A 27893-nucleotide genomic window follows, 5' to 3' on the forward strand; every position below is an offset into this window, starting at 1 on the left:
CTGGCAACAGACTCTCTGCAGCGAGGGACTGAGGGGAGAGAAACAGACCTACTTTAATGTTAGGCTCTGTTTCTTAGGCTACTGGACACCATTAGCTCCAGAGGGAACGGAACGCAGGTCTCTCCCCGCAGTTCGTCCCAGAGCCGCGCCGCCGTCATCCTTGCAGAGCCGGAAGATAGAAGCCGGGTGAGTATGTGAAGAAAGAAGACTTCAAAGGCGGCAGAAGACTTCAGATCTTCACTGAGGTAGCGCTGTGCGCCATTGCTCCCACACAGCACACACAAACGGCAGTCACTGTAAGGGTGCAGGGGGGGCACCCTGGGCAGCAATAAGAACCTCCAAAGGTGCAATACACTTATATACAGGCTGGGCACTGTATATAAGAGAGATCCCCCGCCATATTTTGAAATTTTAAGCAGGACCGAAGCCCGCCGATGAGGGGGCGGAGCTTGTTCCTCAGCACTCACCAGCGACATTTTCTCCACAGCACACCGCTGAGAGGAAGCTCCCCGGACTCTCCCCTGCTTAACCACGTGAAAGAGGGTTTTAAAGTAGGGGGGGCACTTAATTGGCGCAAAATAGATATTACAGCGCTATCTGGGTAAAACATATAGTGTGTTTTTTTTCGTGGGTCATTAGCGCTGGGTGTGTGCTGGCATACTCTCTCTCTGTCTCTCCAAAGGGCCTTTGTGGGGGAACTGTCTTCAGATAAGAGGTTCCCTGAGTGTGTGGTGTGTCGGCATGTCTGAGGTAGAAGGCTTTCCTAGTGAGGAGGTGGAGCAAATGAATGTGGTGTCTCCGTCGGCAACACCGACACCTGACTGGGTGGATATGTGGAATGTTTTAAGTGCTAATGTGCATTTATTGCACAAAAGGTTGGACAAAGCTGAAGCCAGGGAACAGGCAGGGAGTCAACCCCTGCCTGCCCCTATGTCGCAGGGACCTTCGGGGTCTCAAAAGCGCCCACTATCCCAAATAGTAGACACTGATACCGACACGGATTCTGACTCCAGTGTCGACTACGATGATGCAAGGTTACAGCCAAAATTGGCTAAAAATATTCAATATATGATTATTGCAATAAAGGAGGTACTGCATATCACTGATGAGCTCTCTGTCCCTGACACGAGGGTACACATGTTTAAGGGGAAGAAAGCTGAGGTAACCTTTCCCCCCTCTCATGAGCTTAACGAGTTATGTGAAAAAGCTTGGGAATCTCCAGACAAGAAACTGCAGATTCCCAAAAGGGTTCTTATGGCGTATCCTTTCCCGGCTAAGGACAGGATACGGTGGGAATCCTCGCCCAGGGTGGACAAAGCGTTGACACGCTTATCCAAAAAGGTAGTGCTGCCACCCCAAGATACGGCTACCCTCAGGGATCCTGCTGATCGCAAGCAGGAGGCGACTTTGAAGTCCATTTACGCACATTCTGGTACCTTACTCAGACCGGTGATAGCGTCGGCTTGGGTTTGTAGCGCGGTAGCAGCGTGGACAGATACCTTATCGGCGGAATTGGATACCCTGGATAAGGATACCATTTTATTAACCCTGGGTCATATTAAAGATGCTGTCTTATATATGAGAGATGCTCAAAGAGACATTGTCCTGCTGGGTTCTAGAGTCAATGCTATGTCGATTTCTGCAAGACGAGTCCTATGGACCCGGCAATGGACAGGTGATGCCGACTCAAAGAGGCATATGGAGATTTTACCTTACAGGGGTGAGGAATTGTTTGGGGAAGGTCTCTCGGACCTGGTCTCCACTGCTACGGCAGGTAAATCAAATTTTTTGCCTTATATTCCCTCACAGCCTAAGAAAGCGCCACATTATCAAATGCAGTCCTTTCGGTCAAATAAACACAAGAGAGCACGGGGATCATCCTTTCTTGCCAGAGGTAAGGGCAGAGGGAAAAAGCTGCCAACCACAGCTAGTTCCCATAAGCAGAAGTCCTCCCCGGCCTCTACAAAATCCACCGCATGATGCTGGGGCTCCGCTGAGGGAGTCCGCCCCAGTGGGGGCACGTCTTCGACTTTTCAGCCACATCTGGGTTCACTCACAGGTGGATCCCTGGGCAATAGAAATTGTTTCCCAGGGTTACAAGCTGGAATTCGAAGAGGTGCCTCCTCGCCGGTTTTTCAAATCGGCCCTACCAGCTTCTCCCCCAGAAAGGGAGATAGTTTTAAATGCAATTCAAAAATTGTGTCTTCAACAGGTGGTGGTTAATGTTCCCCTGCTTCAACAAGGGAGGGGGTATTACTCAACCCTATTTGTAGTCCCGAAACCGGATGGTTCGGTCAGACCCATATTAAATTTAAAATCCTTGAACCTATACTTGAAAAGGTTCAAGTTCAAGATGGAATCGCTCAGAGCGGTCATCGCCAGCCTAGAAGGGGGTGATTTTATGGTATCCCTGGACATAAAGGATGCATACCTTCATGTCCCCATATATCCACCTCATCAGGTGTACCTGATATTTGCGGTACAGGATTGTCAGTACCAATTTCAGACATTGCCGTTTGGGCTTTCCACGGCCCCGAGGATTTTCACCAAGGTAATGGCGGAAATGGTGGTGCTCCTGCGCAAGCAAGGTGTCACATTTATCCCGTACTTGGACGATCTCCTCATAAAAGCGAGATCACGAGAGCAGTTGTTGAACAGCGTATCACTTTCACTGAAGGTGTTAAAACAACACGACTGGATTCTCAATATCCCGAAGTCACAGTTGGTTCCTACGACTCGTTTGACCTTCTTAGGCATAATTCTGGATACGGACCAGAAAAGGGTTTATCTTCCGATAGAAAAGGCCCAGGAACTCATGACTCTGGTCAGGGACCTATTGAAGCCAAAACAGGTGTCGGTGCATCACTGCACTCGAGTCCTGGGAAAGATAGTGGCATCTTACGAGGCCATTCCTTTCGGCAGGTTCCATGTGAGGACCTTCCAATGGGACCTACTGAACAAGTGGTCCGGGTCACATCTACAGATTCATCAGTTGATCACCCTGTCCCCCAGGGCCAGGGTGTCTCTCCTGTGGTGGCTGCAGAGTGCTCACCTTCTCGAGGGTCGCAGGTTCGGCATCCAGGACTGGGTTCTGGTGACCACGGACGCGAGCCTCCAAGGTTGGGGAGCAGTCACACAGGGAAGAAACTTCCAAGGTCTTTGGTCAAGTCAAGAGACTTGTCCCCACATCAACGTCCTGAAACTGAGGGCCATATACAACGCCCTTCGTCAAGCGCAGACTTTGCTTCGCAACCTACCGGTTCTGATCCAGTCAGACAACATCACCGCAGTGGCTCATGTAAACCGCCAAGGCGGCACAAGGAGCAGAGTGGCAATGGCGGAAGCCACCAGGACTCTTCGCTGGGCGGAAAATCATGTAGGCGCACTGTCAGCAGTGTTCATTCCGGGAGTGGACAATTGGGAAGCAGACTTCCTCAGCAGACACGATCTACATCCAGGAGAGTGGGGACTTCATCAGGAAGTCTTCGCACAGATTGCAAGTCAGTGGGGCCTGCCCCAGATAGACATGATGGCATCCCGCCTAAACAAAAAACTACAGAGGTATTGCGCCAGGTCAAGAGACCCTCAGGCGGTGGCAGTGGACGCCCTAGTGACACCGTGGGTGTTCCAGTCGGTCTATGTGTTTCCTCCTCTTCCTCTCATCCCCAAGGTGTTGAGAATAATAAGAATGAGAGGAGTACAGACAATTCTCATTGTTCCAGATTGGCCGCGAAGGGCCTGGTATCCGGATCTGCAGGAAATGCTCACAGGAGATCCGTGGCCTCTTCCTCTAAGACAGGACCTGTTACAACAGGGGCCCTGTCTGTTCCAAGACTTACCGCGGCTGCGTTTGACAGCATGGCGGTTGAACGCCGGATCCTAGCGGAAAAGGGCATTCCGGTTGAGGTCATTCCTACTCTGATAAAGGCTAGGAAGGACGTGACAGCTAAACATTATCACAGTATATGGCGAAAGTATGTTTCTTGGTGTGAGACCAGGAATGCTCCTATGGAAGAATTCCATCTGGGCCGTTTCCTTCACTTCCTACAAACTGGAATGAATTTGGGCCTAAAATTAGGCTCCATTAAGGTTCAGATTTCGGCCCTATCCATTTTCTTTCAGAAGGAATTAGCTTCTCTCCCAGAAGTACAGACTTTTGTGAAGGGAGTGCTGCATATTCAGCCTCCTTTTGTACCTCCGGTGGCGCCTTGGGACCTTAACGTGGTGTTGAGTTTCCTTAAGTCGCACTGGTTTGAACCACTTAAAACAGTGGAATTAAAATATCTCACTTGGAAAGTGGTCATGTTGTTAGCCTTGGCTTCGGCTAGGCGAGTGTCGGAATTGGTGGCTTTGTCTCATAAAAGCCCCTATCTGGTTTTCCATATGGATAGAGCGGAATTGCGGACCCGTCCTCAATTCTTGCCTAAGGTGGTTTCATCTTTTCATATGAACCAACCTATTGTGGTGCCTGTGGCTACACGAGACTTGGAGGATTCCGAGTCCCTTGATGTGGTCAGGGCTTTGAAAATTTACGTAGCCAGAATGGCTAGGGTCAGAAAAACAGAAGCACTGTTTGTCCTGTATGCTGCAAACAAGATTGGCGCTCCTGCTTCAAAGCAGACTATTGCTCGCTGGATCTGTAACACGATTCAGCATGCTCATTCAACGGCAGGATTGCCGTTACCAAAATCGATTAAGGCCCATTCCACTAGGAAGGTGGGCTCTTCTTGGGCGGCTGCCCGAGGGGTCTCGGCATTGCAGTTGTGCCGAGCTGCTACTTGGTCGGGTTCAAACACCTTTGCAAAGTTCTACAAGTTTGATACCCTGGCTGAGGAGGACCTCCTGTTTGCTCAGTCGGTGCTGCAGAGTCATCCGCACTCTCCCGCCCGGTCTGGAGCTTTGGTATAATCCCCATGGTCCTTACGGAGTCCCCAGCATCCTCTAGGACGTAAGAGAAAATAAGATTTTAAACCTACCAGTAAATCTTTTTCTCCTAGTCCGTAGAGGATGCTGGGCGCCCGTCCCAAGTGCGGACTACTTCTGCAAGACTTGTATATAGTTTTTGCTTACATAAGGGTTATGTTACAGTTTTCATCAGTCTCGGTCTGATGCCGTGTTGTTTCATACTGTTAACTGGTTCGTATATTCCTAGTTATACGGTGTGCATGGTGTGGGCTGGTATGAATCTTGCCCTTGGATTAACAAATCCTTTCCTCTGGGCACAGTTTCTCTAACTGAGGTCTGGAGGAGGCGCATAGAGGGAGGAGCCAGTGCACACCCATACCTAAAGTTCTTTCTTAGTGCCCATGTCTCCTGCGTAGCCCGTCTATCCCCATGGTTTTACGGAGTCCCCAGCATCCTCTACGGACTAGGAGAAAAAGATTTACCGGTAGGTTTAAAATCTTATTATTGCATTTATTATAGGTCCGTATACAGTTATCAAGTAAGGGAGGAAGGGATGGAATATCAAGTTTCCATTTCATCATAAAATGAGTAGCGTGGTTTGGTAAGAGGATTCTAGAATCTATTAAAGGTAGGTATAGTTGTTTGACTTTATAAGATCTTGTCATACAACTATGTAGTGTATTAAGTATTATATACAGACTAGGGGAAGAGAGCAGACTTATTGGAATTATATTGGGGGTATATTGGGGGTAATTCCAAGTTGATCGCAGCAGGAAATTTGTTAGCAGTTGGGCAAAACCATGTGCACTGCATGGGGGGAAGGGCAGATATAACATTTGCACAGAGAGTTAGATTTGGGTGGGTTATTTCGTTTCTGTGCAGGGTAAATACAGGCTGCTTTATTTTTACACTGCAATTTAGATTTCAGTTTAAACACACCACACCCAAATCTAACTCTCTCCTCACATTCACACACACACACACACACACACACACACACACACACACACACACACACACACACACACACACACACACCGACCTGGGGGTCGCCATGGGGGTGGTGGTGGGGTCCTTTTACCTTCTAGTTACTCCTACCAACTCATACCACCAGAACCATCCCTTACATTCTCTACATTTGAGGTCCATGCCATACGCCTCTTCCAACCAGTCCATCTTAGAGTAGCTGTCATTTACCGCCCCCCTGGCACTGCTTCCAAATTCATCGACAACTTTGCTTCCTGGCTTCCTCACTTCCTCTCTTCTGACATTCCCTCCATTATCCTAGGCGATTTCAACATCCCTATTGACATCCCCACACAATCCCCTGCCTCTAAACTCCTTAACCTCACCTCTTCACTTGGTCTCTCCCAGTGGACCTCCTCACCCTCCCATGTGAATGGGAGCTCACTGGATCTGGTCTTCACTCACCGCTGTGATATTTCTGATTTTTCCAAATCCCCATTTCCCCTCTCTGACCACCACCTGCTCTCCTTTAACCTATCTCTCTCGACTTCCCCATCTCTACCTCCTAAGGCTACCATCACTAAGCGTAACATTGAAGCTATTGACACCACATTCCTTTCCTCCCTGTTTGATTTACTTCTCTCTCCTATTCTCTCTCTCTCATGCCCTGAACAAGCCACTTCCACATATAATGCATCCCTTACTTCTGCTCTTGACACTGTTGCTCCACCAACCACTATTCACCCTCGCAAATTAACACCTCAACCCTGGCACACCAAATGCACCAGATATCTGTAAAAATGCTCACGTACTGCTGAGCGACACTGGAGGAAATCACACTCTAAGGCAGACTTCCTCCATTTCAAACTTATGCTCTCATCCTTCAGTGCTGCCCTATCTCTTGCTAAACAGTCATACTTCAAGAACCTCATCTCCTCCCAGTCTTCCAACCCCCGGCGCCTCTTTGCCACTCTCAACTCACTCCTCTGCCCACCTCCACCTCGTCTCCCTTCCTCACTCTATGCTCTTGACTTTGCCACTTACTTCACATCCAAAATTTACTCCATACGTCAGGACATCACATCACACCAGACCATCAGTAACCAGCTTTCTCCCATCCCTTACCAACCCTCCCCATCCCTCGCACCTACTCTGACATCTTTCTCCCATGCATCTGGAGAGGAAGTCATGGCCCTCATTCGTTCCTGTCCCCTCACCACCTCCCCACTTGACCCTATCCCCTCCCACCTCCTCCGCTACCTCTCTCCTTCTGCTTGTTCCCATCTTTCCCACCTTCTCAATTTGTCCCTCTCATCAGGCACTGTCCCCTCTGCCTTCAAGCATGCACTCATCTCTTCTATACTTAAAAAACCTACACTTGATCCAAACACTCTCTCCAACTACCGACCCATGTCTCTCCTCCCTTTTGCCTCCAAACTCCTTGAGCGTATTGTCTACAACCGCCTTACTTCCTTTCTTTCCTCACACTCACTGCTTGACCCATTCCAGTCTGGCTTCCGTCCTCTCCACTCCACTGAAACTGCCCTTACAAAAGTATGCAATGACCTCCATGCTGCTAAATCTAAGGGACACTACTCTATACTTATTCTACTTGATCTCTCTGCTGCTTTTGACACTGTGGACCATCCTCTCCTACTGCAAATTCTTCACTCCATTGGTCTGCGTGACACTGCCCTCTCTTGGCTGTCCTCCTACCTTTCTGACCGTTCTTTCTCTGTCTCCTCTCATGACTCCACCTCCCCCTCACTTCCACTAACTGTAGGGGTACCCCAAGGTTCTGTCCTTGTTCCTCTTCTCTTCTCTCTCTATACGTCCTCACTAGATAAGCTCATTAGTTCTTTTGGTTTCCAATATCATCTCTATGCTGTTGACACCCAAATCTATCTTTCCTCTCCAGACCTCTCCCCTGCTCTCCTCACTCGTATCTCCAACTGTCTCTCTGCTACCTCTTCCTGGATGTCCCAGCGCTCTCTTAAACTTAACATGTCTAAGACAGAGCTGATCATCTTTCCTCCCTCCCGCATAACCTCAAATCCTACAATCTCATTATCTATTGATGGCACTACTACCTCCTCTAGCCCCCAAGTGTGCTGTCTTGGAGTAATCCTTGACTCCTCCCTCTCCTTCAAACCACACATTCAGCACCTCTCACAAACCTGCCATTTTCATCTAAAAAATATTTCCAGGATCAGACCCTTTCTGACCCAGGATGCTACTAATACTCTTATCCACTCACTGGTCATCTCCAGACTGGACTACTGTAATCTGCTCCTGACTGGCATTCCTGACAAATACCTCTCTCCACTCCAATCTATTCTCAATGCTGCTGCCCGGCTCATCTTCCTCACCAAACGCACTACATCCACCTCTCCTCTCTTACTAGACCTTCACTGGCTCCCCTTCCCTTTCAGAATCCATTTCAAGCTTCTCACACTCGCTTACAAAGCCCTCACCCACTCCTCTCCCATCTACATCTCTGACCTTATCTCCCTTTACACTCCCACCCGTCCTCTTCGCTCTGCTAATGCACGCCGACTCTCCTGCCTACGGATTACTTCCTCCCACTCCTACCTCTAAGATTTTTCACGTGCTGCACCACTTCTTTGGAATTCCCTACCTCTCCCCCTCAGACTCTCCACCTCTCTACAAAACTTCAAACGAACTCTCAAGACCCACTTCTTCACCAAACCCAGCCAAATCTCATCCTAACCCTCTGTTCTACTCTATGTACCCCATCTGTGTCACCCCTGTCTGTCTACCCCTCCCCTTTGGAATGTAAGCTCTCACGAGCAGGGCCCTCTTCCCTCATGTGCTTATCCTTTCTTACTTTAATAATCTTCAACTGCACCTCATCCAGCAGTCTTCTGCCACCTGATACTTATTCCAGTGTCATCGGCTGATGTAACCAGGGCCGGCGCTACCCGCTCAGCAAGGTCCTGCAAAGCAGGGAGGCGCTGGGTCAGAGAGGCGCTCTCCCCGCTCTGCGACCTTGCTGTGATGTGCGCTGTTGATGCCGGCTGCCAGCGCCTGTCACTCTGACAGACGACAGCAGCGGCACCTCACTGATGGGGCCGCCCCTCTCCCTGCCTCCTCACTGATGGGGCCGCCCCTCTCCCTGCCTCTTCACTTATGAAGCCGCCCAGCGCTGTGTAGGAGCCCGCAGCCGGCAGCAGTGTAGTGAGTCACACTGACTCATTATACGCTGCCGCCACTGAGCTGCATTTTCTAACAGACAAAACCTCACTGGCGCTGGTCCCCGACGCCAGTGAGAGGGTGATCAGTCACATCACCCTTCTTCTCTGCTCCGCACTGCTGCTGCAGCTCTCTGCTTCCTGGACTCTGTGTTGGCCCTCACTGCACGCTGGGACATAGGGGGGAGGGAGGAGGGGGAGTCTCGGCAGCAGTCCGTGGTGTGTGTACAGAAGAGTGAGTCACAGGCCCTGCAGTGAGGAGCCTTGCTGGAGCCAGAGTCAGGAGGTGCAGAGTGTGGAACTTGTGGAAAAAGAAAACACATGTAAAGTAAAGAGTGTGTGTTTAGCTATGGCTGTGTGTGTTTCTGCATATACTGTATATGTATTTTCCTATGTCTGTTTAGCTATGTGTATTTTTTGTGTATACTGTATATGTATTTTGCTAGGTGTTTAGCTGTATGTATGTACAGTATGTATGTGTTTGTGTGTGTGTGTGTCTTTTCTGTGGGTGTGTCTGTGTATATGTGTTTTGCTGTGTGTGTGTTTTACTATGTGTGTGTATATCAATATCTACAGATGTAGCCACACTTATCCATCCCATGATGCGTACGCATGGCGGCATGGATGACGCCACTGGTGTGCCCATGTCTATGAGTCGCGCATGTGTACTTCTATGGAGTGAACGGAGGCTGCGAATAGCCACAGCACGGCGTTCACTGTCTGCTTGCCATGATGCGTATGCCGGTTCCTACACATTGCAGCAACAATGAGGCTGGCCACATCTCTATCTATCTATCTATCTATCTATCTATCTATCTATCTATCTATCTATCTATCTATCTCTCACATTCCCGGTAGTAAATGTTGACGTGTGCATCTCTATACTGTGTGTTGTACCGTGTATAAGCGTCTGTACTGTGTGGCGTACCGTGTATAAGCTTCTGTACTGTGCGGGGTACTGTGTATAAGCGTCTGTACTGTGCGGGGTACCGTGTATAAGCTTTTGTACTGTGCGGCGTACCGCGTATAAGCTTCTGTACTGTGTGGCGTACCGTGTATAAGCTTCTGTACTGTGCAGGGTACCGTGTATAAGCGTCTGTACTGTGCGGCGTACTGTGTATAAGCGTCTGTACTGTGCGGGGTACCGTGTATAAGCTTCTGTACTGTGCGGGGTACTGTGTATAAGCTTGTAAAGACAAGTACTACCTGCGCGACCTCTTTTGTATAGGAGAAAAAGTGGAAGAAAGGAGAAATAAAGAGAGTATAGGAAAAGGCTGTTACAGCCAGATAGGAAAGTGCCCTAAACGGGAGAAACGCGTTGGATTATTGGACGTCAACCTTAGGAACTGGAGCACATTCCTCTTGCCACTGATCTGCTGAACAAGACGTGTACCCCGGAAGCCGCGAAACCGGAAGCGACTGGCCTGCGTTCCACGCTTGCGGGCCAGACGATACAAGCGGTATCGGAGCTCTGGGAATCGGCTGTCCGGCCCCACCGGAGGTCCCACAGGTACGGACCCGGGAAAGGAGGAAACGGAGAACCCTGGGCACTCCCGACACAGAGGTACTGTTACACGATAAGCACTAAACTCACATGTGTGGCGTGGAAAAAGGCAGAGTGCCGGGAGGTCCCGATACAGCACAAATAGTTGCAGTGGATAAGGGTGCATAAAATCGTGATCCTCCCAAGAGATCCATCAGCTAATAAGCAATACAGCTGGGAATAGATTGTTATTATCATATTGTTGTGTGCATTAGATAATGTTTAGATAAAACGTGCTATTTTATTTTGTTTTTATTTTGATTTTACTACCATAAATATCTTAAATGTGCAAATAAAGCAATTAATAGTCTGACCATTCCTTTCTGACTTTTTCTTTTCACTCGCGGTGCGCCAAGGTCTTCTTTTTAATACTGTGTATAAGCGTCTGTACTGTGCGGCGTACCGTGTATAAGCTTTTGTACTGTGTGGCGTACCGTGTATAAGCTTCTGTACTGTGTGGCATACCGTGTATAAACCTCTCAACTGTGTGGCGTAACGTGTATAAGCTTCTCTACTATAGGGGGTATTCAATTATGTGCCAAATTTGACCATGGGTATTCAATTGCGGGCGTTTTGAGACAGATTTTAAATCTCTTTTCACCCATGAATTTTCCCCCTTTTTATGTCGAATCGGCATGGGCGAAAACGCCCCCAAATTCGACAACTCGTAGATCGGCTGCAAATTTGCAGATTCACGTGATTTTTGCCAGTGCCGGACTTTTTAACAAGTCAGAAAAATGGCACAGGCATTGAATTGGGTGAATCTAATTCGCCCTAAAAACAGACGATAATTTGCCGATTTTTCGACTGCTCGAAAAATCTGGCAATAATTGAATACCCCCTATGTGTTAACATGTATAATCTTCTCTATTGTGTGGCGTACTCTGTATAGGGCTCTAAACTGTGGCGCAACATGTATAAGGCTCTCTACTGTGTGGTGTACCATGTATAAGCTTCTCTGCTGTCTGGCATACCCTGTATAAGGCTCTCTACTGTATGGCGCTACGTGTATAAGGCTCTCTACTGTGTGGCGTACCGTGTTCAAGCTTCTCTACTGTTGTGGCATACGGTGTATAAGGCTCTCTACTGTGTAGTGTAACGTGAATTGGGAGTACTATTGTGTGGCGACACCCCTTATTAGTGAGACAAACAATATTTTGGGGGATGCTATTTCCCTATTTTTAATATGGGATGGGGCCCAATGCATATTGTTGCACCTGGACCCACTATTTCTAGTTCCGCCACTGCGCCTGTCTGCCCAGGAAGACCACCGCATGCATCCCTGCCCTCACCCTCTCTATCTCCCCCTCAACGTCCCTGCCCTCACCCTCCCTGTAACTCCCCCTCAACGTCCCTGCTCTCACCCTCCCTGTAACTCCCCCTCAGCATCCCTGCCCTCACCCTCCCTGTAACTCTCCCTCAGCGTCCCTGCCCTCACCTTCCCTGTAACTCTCCCTCAGCGTCCCTGCCCTCACCCTCCCTGTAACTCCCTGTCACTGCCCCTGCCTTCACTCTCCCGGTAAATCCCCCTCATTTGTGACGCACACTGACCCTTTATGAGTTAAGAGAGGGAGGGCGCAGAACAGTTTGCAGGAGGGCGCCGAACATCCAAGCACCGGCCCTGGATGTTACTATGTTTATTTACCCTGTACTTGTCCTATACTGTCATCAACTGTAAGTTGCTGTTTTCCTGTTTGATTATTTGTTTATGTATTCTGTAATTGGGCGCTGAAGAACCCTTGTGGCGCCATATAAATAAAGGATAATAATAAATAATAATAATAACATGTTATATCTGTCCCCCCTGCAGTGCACATGGTTTTGCCCAACTGCTAAAATATTTGCTGCTGCGATCAACTCAGATTTAGTCCCATAGTGTCGGAGTTGTAAATAAAATCAGTTCCTGCAGCTTTAACCCTCCATCCCCACAGCCTAAACCTAATCCTCCCCCGCAGCCTAACCCAAACCTCTCTGGAATATTTACGTTCGGTATCCCGCCTGTTGGGATGCTGACGTCTGTATTCTGACAAGTGTCGCGATTCTGGCGACGGCATTCTCACTGGAGAGATTCCGAGCGCCGGGATCCCAACTATATCCTGTAAGGGACAAGGTGCTCCAGTCACTTGGGTGGAGGATACCATCAAGAGAGGTCCAGGGGATTGTGGACAGAAGTGGAGGTCCAGAAGTGGGCAAAATCTGGAGGCATCAGGAGGATAGATAAATGCGTGCCAGGCAGCAGATAATGGAGTAGTATGGCTGGAGAGTTGGAGGAATCTGTGGTGGGACGGTGGTGCAGCAGTCCCCATGTGACTCCACATGATACTGCATGCAGCAAACTGTGTGAAGAGTAATCTTCTGGAGCTTGTGCCGGATAGCCAACGCTAATAATAGATGTCATAGCCTATAAAACTATGGACCCATATATATATATATATATATATATATATATATATAGTATATAGAGAGAGACAGAGAGAGAGATACACATACAGATGTGTCCTCATACATATAGCCTTAATACGCCTTGTAACATGAGATACCTGGTGCAAGTGAGCTACCATGTCCCATGCAACTCTGCTGACGACGTGCGTTTAAATTTGCTAACAATACGTCTAAAGGCCCATACACATTAGACGATGTCGCTCTGTGAGCGACATCGTCTAACGTCTCCCCCTCCCGGGCCGGCCGGTCGGCGGCCGGCTGTACGCACTTAGCGATATGACCGCTCATATCGCTCAGTGACGTCACGCCCCCGCCAGCCCTGCATGAAGGTCGTGGACGACAGTCCACATCCTTCATGCATGCCCTACCGACAGCGACGATCGTTGCCGACCCGCGGGGCCGCGCATCGATCGTCGCTGGCGGCATACACACTTAACGATATAATGAGCGACGTCGCTCAAGGAGGGGGAAAATGAGCGACGTCGCTCATTATATCGTTAAGTGTGTATGGACCTTTAGTTTCAACACAATGTGACTAGGACATACGAGGAGACTGTGCTGATTAGTTTGATGTATGACACTTGTATATTGTGTGTATATTGTATATACAGAGTCTGTATACTGGGGCTAATTCAGACCTGATTGCTGCTGTGCGTTTTTGATCAGGTCTGGACTGCGCATGCGCTGCAGTGCGCATGTGCATGCCAGAGATACGATCGGCATCTCAGCCCAGCGATTGCCTCTGCCTGATTGACAGTCAGAGGTGTTCGCTGGGCGGGAGGGGTCGTTTTGGAGGCGCGGTCCGGGCAACGCAGGCGTGTCCGGCCCGTGGTGGCTGCATGATGTCACACGCAGCCGCTGCGAATCGGGACACGTCGAAAAGTCGCCTACCAGTGCAGCAATGCTGCGCAGGTAGGGACTAGCCCTGTGCTGGGCGTCCCCCCGCATGTCAGGGTGGCTGATTTTACACGGCTACGATAAGGTCTGAATTAGCCCCACAGAGCAGAACATAACTTGTATTGGGAAAAAAGCTGCAGCTGCTACAGATAGAGACTCAGGAGGGTAAGTCAGAGTTGATCGCAGCAGCAAATATGTTGGCAGTTGGGTAAAACCACGGGGGTCATTCAGACCTGATCGCTCGCTAGCGTTTTTTGCAGCGCTGCGATCATGTCAGAACTGCGCATGCGTATGCACCACAATGCGCAGGCGCATTGCACAGGTACAAAGCGGATCGTTGCTGTTCGATGGGTTTTGCAAAGAATCCATTCGCACAGCCGATCGCGGGGAGATTGACAGGAAGAAGGCGTTTGTGGGTGGCAACTGACCATTTTCAGGGAGTGGTTGGAAAAACGCAGGCATGTCCAAGCGTTTGCAGGGCGGGTGTCTGTCAATTCCGGCCCAGGACAGGCTGAGGTGATTGCAGCGGCTGAGTAAGTTCTGGGCAACTCAGAAACTGCACAAAGTTGTTTTTTTTTTTAGCGCTCGGCTGCACATGCGATCGCACCCTTGCACAGCTAAAATTGATTCCCCGGTGGGCGACTACTATGCGAATGCAGGACTGCATAAACCAGCTAGCAAGCTATCAGGTTTGAATGACCCCCATGTGCACTGCAGGTGTGACAGATATAACATTTGCAACGAGAGTTAGATTTGGGTGGGTTATATTGTTTCTGTGCAGGGTAAATACTGTCTGCTTTATTTTTACACTGCAATTTAGATTTGAGTATGAACACACCCCACCCAAATCTGTCTCTGCACATGTTATATCTGCCCCCCCCCCCTGCAGTGCACATGGTTTTGCCCAACTTGCTAACAAATTTGCTGCTGCGATCAACTTTAAATTACCCCGTCAGTGTCCTATAGTCTGCTCGTGCGTCCTAGTTGCATTGCGTTGTGACGAAGGTGCAATTTTGTCAAAAAGACGCCCAGCGCTAGAAGATTCTCGCGTGACCTGGCATGCCAAAAGGGGCTGTTTGGCATTACTGCAGCAAAGATGTCTGAGGACACATCTGTGTGTGTGTGTATACAGTAGATACAGTGCTGCAAGTATGGTGGTACTGCATATCGGCAAGAAATTTCCAGCCGGTACGCAGTACCGCCGGGCCGACTGCGGTGCTTGCAGCCCGCTGCAGTGCTGTGTGTGTGTGTGTGTGTGTGTGTGAGGGAAGGAGAGCGGCCAGTGCGCGCCGCAACTGTCCCTCAGTGATCATCCAGTTCACTCTCCGGTGGCGGCTTCGTGGGCCAATCAGAGGCGCCGGTTTGTGAGCCAATCAGAGCTCGCGGACTGGCAGCTGCGGCTCCTGATTGGCTGCCGGGCCGCAAGCTCTGATTGTCTCACGAACCGGCGCCCCATTTGAGAGATACGCCGCCGCCGGAGAATAGACTGGATGATCACTGAAGGGCATGAGCGGCGCGGGCTGCGCTCTCCTCCCCTCACACAGTAGATGTGAGCGACGGAGGGTTGGGGGGGGTGTATTTGACACTGAGGGCATATGTGTAACTACACTGTGGGGACAATGCTAGCACTATGGGGGCATATGTGGCACTGGGGTGGGCATATGTGTATCTGCACTGTGGTGACATATCTGGCACTATGGGGGCATATGTGGCACTGGGGGTGCATATATGTATCTGCACTGTGGGGGCATATGTGGCACTGTGGGGGAATATGTGTATCTGTACTGTTGGGACATATCTGGCACTATTGGGGCATATGTGTACCTTGCACGGGGGGCATATGTGTATCTGGCACTCTGGTGGCATATGTGGCACTGGGGAGGGCATATGTGTATCTGCACTGAGGGGACATATCTGGCACTAAGTGGAGCATATGTGGCACTGGGCATATGTGTACCTTGCACTTAGGGGGGGGGCAAATGTGTATTTGCACTCTGGGGACATATCTGGCACTATGGGGGCATATTTGGCACTGGCGGAGGTGGCATATGTGTATCTGCACTGTGGGGACATATCTGGCACTATGGGGGCATATGTGGCACTGGGGGGGAATATGTGTATCTGTACTGTGGGGACATATCTGGCACTATTGGGGCATATGTATACCTTGCACCGGGGGGCATATGTGTATCTGCACTGTGGGGACATATCTGGCACTATGGTGGCATATGTGGCACTGGGGAGGGCATATGTGTATCTGCACTGATGGGACATATCTGGCACTAAGTGGAGCATATGTGGCACTGGGCATATGTGTACCTTGCACTTAGGGGGGGGGGCATATGTGTATTTGCACTCTGGGGACATATCTGGCACTCTGGCACTATGGTGGCATATGTGGCACTGGGGAGGGCATATGTGTATCTGCACTGATGGGACATATCTGGCACTAAGTGGAGCATATGTGGCACTGGGCATATGTGTACCTTGCACTTAGGGGGGGGGCATATGTGTATTTGCACTCTGGGGACATATCTGGCACTATGGGGGCATATTTGGCACTGGCGGAGGGGGCATATGTGTATCTGCACTGTGGGGACATGTCTGGCACTATGGGGGCATATGTGTACCTTGCACTGGGGGGGCATATACGTATTTGGTACGGTGGGGGCATATGTGTATGTGCCACTATTGGGGGCATATGTATAGCTGGCATTGCGCTGTTGGGGTCATATGTGTATCTGGCCCCCGATATGTGTATCATGCCCCTATTTTCATTGGCCACGCCCCATATGACCAAACCCATTTTTTGGATCTATATTATATAATTTTCTCTTATGTCCTAGAGGATGCTGGGGACTCTGTAAGGACCATGGGGTATAGACGGGCTCCGCAGGAGACATGGGCACTATAAAAAACTTTAGATGGGTGTGCACTGGCTCCTCCCTCTATGCCCCTCCTCCAGTCCTCAGTTAGATCCTGTGCCCAGAGGAGACTGGGTGCATTACAGGGGAGCTCTCCTGAGTTTCTCTGAAAAATAATTTTGTTAGGTTTTTTATTTTCAGGGAGCACTGCTGGCAACAGGCTCCCTGCATCGTGGGACTGAGGAGAGAGAAGCAGACCTACTTAAATGATAGGCTCTGCTTCTTAGGCTACTGGACACCATTAGCTCCAGAGGGTCGGAACGCAGGTCTCACCCTCGCCGTTCGTCCCGGTGCCGCGCCGCCATCCTCCTCACAGAGCCGGAAGATAGAAGCCGGGTGAGTATAAGAAGAAAGAACACTTCAAAGGCGGCAGAAGACTTCAAATCTTCTCTGAGGTAACGCGCGCCATTGCTCCCACACACAACACACACGGCAGGCACTGATGGGTGCAGGGCGCAGGGGGGGGTGCCCTGGGCAGCAATAATAAACCTCTAGGACTGGCTAACATGCATATATAGGCTGCGGAGGCAGTATATATTATAATCCCCCGCCAGTATTAAAAAATTGAGCGGGACCGAAGCCCGCCGCTGAGGGGGGCGAAGCTTGATCCCACAGCACTAACCAGCGCCATTATCTCCACAGCACACTGCAGAGAAGCTGGCTCCCCGGACTCTCCCCTGCTGAACACGGTGACACAGGGCAAAAAAGAGGGGGGTGGGGGGCACTTGTAAGGCGCAGTGAGTGTATATATACATATAATTATATAAAATCGCTGTTTATCTGGGAATTTTGTTTCCAGTGTCAGCTGGCGCTGGGTGTGTGCTGGCATACTCTGTCTGTCTGTCTCTCCAAAGGGCCTTATTGGGTAACTGTCTCCATATAAATATATCCCTGTGTGTGTGGGGGTGTCGGTATGCGTATGTCGGCATGTCTGAAGCGGAAGGCTCATCTAAGGAGGAGGTGGAGCAGATGATTGGTGTCTCCGTCGGCAACGCCGACACCTGATTGGTTGGACATGTGGAATGTTTTAAATGCAAATGTGACTTTATTACATAAGAGATTAGACAAAGCAGAGTCCAGGGATAATACAGGGAGTCAATCAATGGCTTTGACGGTGTCACAGGGCCCTTCAGGGCCTCAAAAACGTCCCCTATCCCAAATAGCAGACACTGATACCGACACGGATTCTGACTCCAGTGTCGACTACGATGATGCAAGGTTACACCCAAGGGTGGCCAAAAGTATTCATTATATGATTATTGCAATAAAAGATGTTTTGCATATCACAGATGACCCCTCTGTCCCTGACACGAGGGTACACATGTTTAAGGAAAAGAAACCTGAGGTAACCTTTCCCCCATCTCATGAGCTGAACGCGTTATTTGAAAAGGCTTGGGAAACTCCAGACAAAAAACTGCAGATTCCCAAGAGAATTCTTATGGCGTATCCTTTCCCGGCACAGGACAGGGTACGCTGGGAATCCTCGCCCATGGTGGACAAGGCCTTAACGCGCTTATCCAAGAAGGTAGCGCTACCGTCTCCAGACACGGCAGCCCTCAAGGATCCTGCTGATTGCAGACAGGAAACGACTTTAAAATCAATTTATACACATATGCTTTGCTCAGACCGGCAAAAGCATCGGCTTGGGTTTGTAGCGCGGTAGCAGCTTGGATAGATACCTTGTCAGCTGATATTGATACCCTAGATAGGGATACCATTTTATTGACCTTAGGTCACATCAAAGACACAGTCTTGTATATGAGAGACGCTCAGAGAGACGTTGGGCTGCTAGGTTCGAGAGCCAACGCCATGGCGATTTCTGCTAGGCGAGCACTGTGGACCCGCTAATGGACGGGTGATGCCGACTCAAAGAGGCATATGGAAGTTTTGCCTTACAAGGGTGAGGTTTTATTTGGGGAAGGTCTCACGGACCTGGTTTCCACAGCTACCGCGGGTAAATCTACTTTTTTGCCTTATGTTCCCCCACAGCAAAAGAAAACACCACAGTATCAGATGCAGTCCTTTCGGTCGCATAAGTCCAGAAGAGGTTGCTGCTCTTCCTTCCTCGCCAGAGGTAACGGTAGAGGGAAAAGAATGCCTGCTACGGCTAGTTCCCAGGAGCAGAAGTCCTCCCTGGCTTCTACTAAATCCACCGCATGACGCTGGGGCTCCACTGAGGGAGTCCGCGCCGGTGGGGGCAAGTCTTCGACTCTTCAGCCACGTCTGGGTTCAGTCGGATGTGGATCCTTGGGCGATGGAAATTGTATCCCAAGGCTACAAGCTGGAATTCGAAGATGTGCCTCCTCGCCGATTCTTCAAATCGGCTTTACCAGCTTCTCCCCCAGAAAGGGAGATAGTTTTAGCGGCAATTCGAAAGCTGTGTCAACAGCAAGTGATTATCAAGGTTCCCTTAATACAACAGGGAAAAGGGTACTATTCAAATCTATTTGTGGTCCCGAAACCGGATGGCTCGGTCAGACCCATTCTAAAAAGTTCAAGTTCAAGATGGAATCGCTCCGGGCAGTTATCTCCAGCCTGGAAGGGGGGGATTTTATGGTGTCACTGGACATAAAGGATGCATACCTTTACGTCCCCATATATCCTCCTCATCAGGCATACCTGAGATTCGCTGTACAGGACTGTCATTTCCAGTTTCAGACGTTGCCGTTTGGGCTTTCCACGGCCCCGAGGGTTTTCACCAAGGTAATGGCGGAAATGATGGTGCTCCTGCGCAGACAAGGAGTCACAATTATCCCGTACTTGGACGATCTACTGATAAAAGCGAGATCAAAGGAACAGTTGCAGAAAAGCATGTCGCTCTCCCTGAGAGTGCTGCAGCAGCATGGCTGGATTCTAAATCTACCAAAGTCACAGTTGGTTCCAACGACTCGACTGTCTTTCTTAGGCATGATTCTGGACACAGAACAAAAGAGGGTTTTTCTCCCGATTGAAAAAGCCCAAGAACTCCAGAACATGTACAGAGACCTGTTAAAACCGAAAAGAGTGTCAGTCCATCAATGCACTCGAGTACTGGGGAAAATGGTGGCGACCTACGAAGCCATCCCCTTCGGCAGGTTTCATGCGAGGACTTTTCTGTGGGACCTTCTGGGCAAGTGGTCCGGGTCCCATCTTCAAATACATCAGAAAATAACCCTGTCCCTCAGGGCCAGGTTGTCTCTCCTGTGGTGGCTGCAGAGTGCTCACCTTCTAGAGGGTCACAGGTTCGGCATTCAAGACTGGGTTCTGGTGACCACGGACGCGAGCCTCCGAGGATGGGGAGTAGTCACACAAGGAAGGAATTTTCAGGGACTATGGTCAAGCCAGGAGGCTTATCTACACATCAACATACTGGAATTAAGGGCCATATACAACTGCCTACGACAAGCGGAGAATCTTCTTCGCGACCTACCGGTTCTGATTCAATCAGACAACGTCACAGCCGTGGCTCATGTAAACCGCCAAGGCGGGACAAGGAGCAGAGTGGCAATGGCGGAAGCCACCAGGATTCTACGCTGGGCAAAAAATCACGTAAGCGCTCTGTCAGCGGTATTCATTCAGGGAGTGGACAACTGGGAAGCAGACTTCCTCAGCAGACACGATCTCCATCCAGGAGAGTGGGAACTTCATCAAGAAGTTTTTGCAGAGATAACAAGTCTTTGGGGACTTCCTCAAATAGACATGATGGCGTCACGCCTCAACAAGAAGCTTCGGAGGTATTGTGCCAGGTCAAGGGACCCTCAGGCAGTAGCGGTGGACGCCCTGGTGACACCATGGGTGTTTCAGTCGGTCTATGTGTTCCCTCCTCTTCCTCTCATCTCAAAAATATTGAGAATCATAAGACGAAAAAGAATGCAGACAATACTCATTGTTCCAGATTGGCCTCGAAGGGCCTGGGATTCAGATCTTTAGGAAATGCTCACAGAAGATCCATGGCCTCTTCCTCTCAGGGAGGACCTGTTGCAGCAGGGGCCCTGCGTGTTCCAAGACTTACCGCGGTTACGTTTGACGGCATGGCGGTTGAACACCGAATCCTAGCTGGGAAAGATATTCCAGAGGAAGTCATCCCTACTCTGATAAAGGCTAGGAAGGAGGTGACGGCGAAACATTATCACCGTATCTGGAGGAAATATGTATCTTGGTGTGAAGTCAAGAATGCTCCTACGGAAGATTTCCACCTTGGCCGTTTTCTCCACTTTCTACAGATAGGAGTGGATATGGGCCTAAAGTTAGGCTCCATTAAGGTACAGATTTCGGCCCTATCTATATTCTTCCAGAAGGAATTGGCTTCTCTCCCAGAAGTCCAGACTTTTGTAAAGGGAGTGCTACACATCCAGCCTCCTTTTGTGCCCCCAGTGGCACCATGGGACCTTAACGTGGTGTTACAGTTCCTAAAATCTCACTGGTTTGAACCTCTTCAAACAGTTGAATTAAAATTTCTCACTTGGAAGGTGGTCATGTTATTGGCCTTGGCATCTGCAAGGCGGGTGTCCGAATTGGCGGCTTTGTCTCATAAGAGCCCCTATCTCATTTTCCATGTGGATAGAGCAGAGTTGAGGACTCGTCCTCAATGTTTCATATGAACCAACCTATTGTGGTGCCTGTGGCTACGGGAGACTTGGAGGATTCCAAGTCCCTTGATGTAGTCAGGGCCTTAAAAATTTACGTAGCCAGGACGGCTCGGATTAGGAAAACAGAGGCACTGTTTGTCCTGTGTGCAGCCAACAAAGTTGGCGCTCCTGCTTCTAAGCAGACTATTGCTCGCTGGATCTGTAACACCATTCAGCAGGCTCATTCTACGGCTGGATTGCCGTTACCAAATTCGGTAAAGGCCCATTCCACTAGGAAGGTGGGCTCTTCTTGGGCGGCTGCCCGAGGCGTCTCGGCTTTACAGCTTTGCCGAGCGGCGACTTGGTCGGGGTCAAACACTTTTGCTAAATTCTACAAGTTTGATACGTTGGCTGAGGAGGACCTCCTGTTTGCTCAATCGGTGCTGCAGAGTCATCCGCACTCTCCCACCCGGTCTGGAGCTTTGGTATAATCCCCATGGTCTTTACGGAGTCCCCAGCATCCTCTAGGACGTAAGAGAAAATAAGATTTTAAACCTACCGGTAAATCTTTTTCTCCTAGTCCGTAGAGGATGCTGGGCGCCCGTCCCAGTGCGTACATATTTCTGCATGACTTCTATATAGTTGTTGCTTACATAAGGGTTATGTTACAGTTAGGATCAGTCGTTGGCTGATACTGTTTTGTTCATACTGTTAACTGGTTGCGTATATTCCAGGTTATACGGTGTGGATGGTGTGGGCTGGTATGAATCTTGCCCTTAGATTAACAAAAATCCTTTCCTCGTACTGTCCGTCTCCTCTGGGCACAGTTTCTCTAACTGAGGTCTGGAGGAGGGGCATAGAGGGTGGAGCCAGTGCACACCCATCTAAAGTTCTTTATAGTGCCCATGTCTCCTGCGGAGCCCGTCTATACCCCATGGTCCTTACGGAGTCCCCAGCATCCTCTACGGACTAGGAGAAAAAGATTTACCGGTAGGTTTAAAATCTTAATTTAAGCATTACTTAATGGTAAATTTACTGCAGACTGAGCAAATTCTCTGTAACAGTCCTTATTGATTTACTTGATTGTTCTCTATGAATTTACCATATTTTGTGTTTTGTTTTGTTTTTTGTTGCCTTAGGTCGTTTAATGATACAAAGCGTCTCTGAACAAGCTGCCCTGTTACCACCAGGACCTAGATCAGATGGACAGTTCTATTCACCCCCTGAATCTCCTGCAGGTACATTTAGCAATGATAATTGTTTTGAATGAGCAGTAGGTAGTAATACTTGACATGATGATGACACTCCAGTAGAAGTTTGTTATCATTCTGGGGGAAATGTAGTAAAGCTTCTAGAGAGTCGAGTAGTTGCCCATAAAAACCAATCAGCTTCTACCTATCATTTTACAGAATGTATTTGATAAATTCTAGTTAGAAGTTGATTGATTACTATGGGCAGCTTTTCCATGTGTCCACTTTTCCACTTTTAAGAAGCTTTGCTGTATATCCCTCTCTGTCACTGCTGGTCCATGTCATAAAAGCTCCATATTGGGGGTCATTCCGAGTTGTTTGCTCGTTATTTTTTTCTCGCAACGGAGCGATTAGTCGCTAATGCGCATGCGCAATGTCTTTAGTGCGACTGCGCATTACGAGGTTTTTTCTTCGTTCTGGTGATCGTAGTGTGATTGACAGGAAGTGGGTGTTTCTGGGCGGAAACTGGCCGTTTTATGGGTGTGTGTGAAAAAATGCTACCGTTTCTGGGAAAAACGCGGGAGTGGCTGGAGAAACGGAGGAGTGTCTGGGCGAACGCTGGGTGTGTTTGTGACGTCAAACCAGGAACGACACTGACTGAACTGATCGCAGATGCCGAGTAAGTCTGGAGCTACTCAGAAACTGCTAAGAACTGTCTATTCGCAATTCTGCTAATCTTTCGTTCGCAATTTTGATAAGCTAAGATTCACTCCCAGTAGGCGGCGGCTTAGCGTGTGCAAAGCTGCTAAAAGCAGCTTGCGAGCAAACAACTCGGAATGACCCCCATTATGCGGTGTTTTTTGTAAAGATACAACATGGGGCAATATTGAGAGCAAAGGAAAGCTCTCTCAATCAGTATGTTTTTTTGAAATTTCCACATAATAAAAAACATTTTGTATATTGTATTTTTGATTGTTATATGTTTTATGTTATTTTTAGTTTAGTTAGTGTACTTTCTGATATTCCTCCCTAGGTAGTATATACTGCTTAATCTAATTTGTTGTCAAGATTGGTGCAGACTCAAAGATTGTGCAAGTGCAATCGAATAGATAGATAGATAGATAGATAGATAGATAGATAGATAGATAGATAGATAGATAGATAGATAGATGCAGGGATGTAGTCAGGATCCCGGCGGTCAGAAAATCACACCGGGACTTCGACCGCCAGAATGCCGGAGGCGCTGCCACAACTATTGCCACTCCTGGGGGTCCACGACACCCATGCAGCGGGTATAGAGCCTGTGGCGAGTGCAGGCTTTCAGGCGGTCGGGATCCCGGCGTCGGTATTCTGACTGCTGGGATCCCGTACCCAACCCTACATGCAGATGCAGCCACGCTAATCGTGGCTCTGTCTGTGCCCATTGAAGCGCCTGGGCCGCGCGCACGCTCCCCATTCACTACAATGTGTACTCCTGAAGCGGGACTAGGCGCCGGATTGCCTAGTCCCGCTGGGAGTGCACATTTGCGATGCAGCCACACTAGATGAGCACTGCTCCATCAGTAGTAGTAATATGTGTACTTGTATTGTCCCTCACTATCTATGTTGTTCTTATATATACAGTGCATCCGGAAAGTATTCACAGCACTTCACTTTTTCCACATTTTGATATGTTACAGCCTTATTCCAAAATGGAATAAATTCAATAAATTCTACACACAATGGCCCTCATTCCGAGTTGTTCGCTCGCTAGCTGCTTTTAGCAGCCGTGCAAACGCTAAGCCGCCGCCCTCTGGGAGTGTATCTTAGCTTTGCAGAAGTGCAAACGAAAGGATCGCAGCGCTGCTACAAAAAAAAATTGTGCAGTTTCTGAGCAGCTCGAGACTTACTCCTAGCTAGCAATCACTTCTGACTGTTTAGTTCCTGTTTTGACGTCACAAACACGCCCTACGTTCGGCCAGCCACGCCTACGTTGCCCCAGCCACTCCTGCGTTTTTAACCGACATGCCTGCGATTTTACACACACTCCCCGAAAACGGTCAGTTACCTCCCAGAAACGCCCACTTCCTGTCAATCACTCTGCGGCCAGCAGTGCGACTGAAAAGCGTCGCTAGACCTTGTGTGAAACTGCAATGGCTTTTGTGAAAGTACTTCGCGCGTGCGGATTGCGCCCCATACGCATGCGCAAAAGTGCAGGTTTTTTTGCCTGATTGCTGCGCTGCAAACGAAAGCAGCTAGCGATCAACTCGGAATGACCACCAATACCCCATAATGACAACGTGAATAGTTTTTTTCAGATTTTTGCAAATTTATTACAAATAAAAAACTTAACTTTGCTCAATACTTTGTTAATGCACCTTTGGCAGAAACTACAGCCTCAATTCTATTTGAATATGATGCCACAAGCTTGGCACACCTATCTTTGGGCAGATTCACCCATTCCTCTTTGTAGCACCTCTCAAGCTCCATCAGGTTGAATGAGAAGCGTCGGTGCACAGCCATTTTCAGATCTCTCCAGAGATGTTCAATCGGATTCAAGTCTGGGCTCTGGCTGGGCCACTCAAGGATATACAGAGTTGCCCTGAAGCCACTCCTTTGATATCTTGGCTGTGTGCGTAGGGTCGTTGTCCTGCTGAAAGATGAACCTTCGCCCCAGTCTGAGGTCAAGAACGCTCTGGAGAAGGTTTTCATCCAGAATGTCTCTGTACATTGCTGCATTCATCTTTCTCTCTATCCTGACTAATCTCCCAGTTCCTGCCGCTGAAAAACATCCCCACAGCATGATGCTGCTACCATCATGCTTCACTGTAGGGATGGCATTGGCCTGGTAATGAGCGGTGCCTGGTTTCCTCCAAACATGACACTTGGAATTCACACCGAAGAATTTAATCTTTGTCTCATCAGACCAGAGAATTTTGTTTCTCATGGTCTGAGAGTTCTTCAGGTGCATTTTGGCAAACTCCAGGCGGGTTGCTATGAGCTTTTTACTAAGGAGTGGCTTCCATCTGGCCACTCTACCATAGAGGCCTGATTGGTGGATTGCTGCAGAGATGGTTGTCCTTCTCGAAGGATCTCCCGTCTCCACAGTGGAAATGCTGTAGCTCTGACTGAGTGACAATCGGGATCTTGGTCACCTCCCTGACCAGGGCCCTTCTCCCCCGATTGCTCAGTTTAGACGGCCAGCCAGCTCTAGGAAGAGTCCTGGTGGTTCCGACCTTCTTCCATTTACGGATGATGGAGGCCACTGAGCTCATTGGGACCTTCAAAGCAGCAGATATTTTTCTGTACCCTTCCCCAGATTTGTGCCTCGAGATAATCCTGTTTCGGAGGTCTACACACAATTCCTTTGACTTCATGCTTGGTTTATGCTCAGACATGCACTGTCAAGTGTGGGACCTTATATAGACAGGTGTGTGCCTTTCCAAATCATGTCCAATTAACTGAATTTACCACAGGTGGACTCCAATTAAGCTTACATCTCAAGGATGATCAGTGGAAACAGGATGCACCTGAGCTCAATTTTGAGCTTCATTGCAAAGGCTGTGAATATTTATGTACATGTGATTTCTTAGTTTTTTATTTTTAATAAATTTGCACAAATCTCAAAAAAACTTTTTTCACGTTGTCATTATGGGGTATTGGGGGTAATTCCAAGTTGATCGCAGCAGGAAATTTTTTAGCAGTTGGGCAAAACCATGTTCACTGCAGGGGAGGCAGATATAACATTTGCAGAGAGAGTTAGATTTGGGTGTGGTGAGTTCAATCTGCAATCTAAATTGCAGTGTAAAAATAAAGCAGCCAGTATTTAACCTGCACAGAAACAAAATAACCCACCCAAATCTAACTCTCTCTGCAAATATTAATATTATATCGGCCCCCCCCCCCCCCCCTGCAGTGCACATGGTTTTGCCCAACTGCTAAAAAATTTCCTGCTGCGATCACCTTGGAATTACCCCCATTGTGTGTAGAATTTTGAGGGAAAAAAATGAATTTATTCCATTTTGGAATAAGGCTGTAACATACTGTTACAAAGTGTGGAAAAAGTGGAGTTCTGTGAATACTTTCCGGATGCACTGTACAGTGTGTATTTTTTATAGGTTTTGATTGTGATGTCCCGATTTACCATTGTAATAGTACTGAAAAAAGGAAACATGGCAATACTAAAAACGTAGAAAAAAAAAGGGATGCATGAGCACTATGCAAACATCACTACTCAAAATTGAAATATATATTACAATTAAATATCATATATAAGATGTTAGCATAAATTTGGGCATAGATATGGGCCTGCCAACGAAGATCACCTCTTTGTTGGGCAAGTCCCTAGCATTCTAGGAGTTAACGTCTGGGTCACAAGGCACCCCGAAACCAGCCCAGCCGAACCCCCCCCCCCCCAAGGGAATCAGACAATTTCACAGGGTATCTGGTGTGTGAAAGCAGCTACTCAGTGTTAGGAGTGTTATACCCCTTTCACATCGCACAAATAACCCGGTATCGACACGGCATATTGCCGTGTCGAACCGGGTCAGTGTGCGATGTGAAAGGTCCTTTCACGATTTAGCGGGTCGCCTGACCCGGTAATTGAACCCGGTAAAAAAGAAGGGTTTTACCCGGGTTGATTACCGGGTCAGGTGCGGTGTGAATGGGAGCCGTGTCGATACGACACGGTTCCCATTCACAGCATAGGGAGAGGCGGCGCAGGAGATGAGCTCATCTCCCGGCGCCGCCTCCACCCCCGCCCTTGCTGCTGCTGCTCCTTCCGCTGCTATGGCAACCGACCCGGTATATTGCCGGGTCGGAAAGCCAGCAGCGGAGCGCAAATGCCGGATCCCACCCGGTAAGTACACGTTTGTCTTACCGGGTAGGATCCGGCATTTGCGGTCTGAATGTAGTATTACAGGAGTGAAACATTTGTAAATAAAAAAAAAAAAACATATGGATAAAAAAACAAAGAAAGTGATATATAATGCTCACCCCAATACTGACACTATATAAGTATAAAAAGAACTTACTTTTGATTATGCCTAATTATTCCAATATTTAAAACGACATGAGATTCTGCATATAAATAGCAGTTTATAAATATACAGTATATGGAGAATAATCAATATATGCCTTAAAAAAAACAAAAAAAAAAAAAACCTGTTAGTAAGCCTTTGGAAATAATTATTGGCAACCAGGAAGTGCGATGGAACACAAATTGGGCTGTGGAACACTAAATGGCTGCGCGTGCACAGAAGGTTAAAAGTAAAAGAGAGGCTTGAACA

General features: G+C 48.7%; 1 protein-coding gene across 6 annotated transcripts in view; it reads left to right on the top strand.

Annotated features, from left to right (window-relative positions):
- Positions 1-27893, top strand: part of STARD3NL (STARD3 N-terminal like) — a 132153-nt gene that overhangs the window by 95301 nt on the left and 8959 nt on the right. For all 6 annotated transcript variants that reach the window (XM_063922523.1, XM_063922524.1, XM_063922525.1 and 3 more), the window contains one exon: positions 22576-22674. In XM_063922523.1, coding sequence (XP_063778593.1) covers positions 22576-22674 — 99 coding nt within the window. The remainder of the gene's footprint in view (positions 1-22575; positions 22675-27893) is intronic.

The sequence above is a fragment of the Pseudophryne corroboree genome, chromosome 5 (genome assembly GCF_028390025.1).
Source record: "Pseudophryne corroboree isolate aPseCor3 chromosome 5, aPseCor3.hap2, whole genome shotgun sequence".
NCBI classification, from domain to species: Eukaryota; Metazoa; Chordata; class Amphibia; order Anura; family Myobatrachidae; genus Pseudophryne; species Pseudophryne corroboree.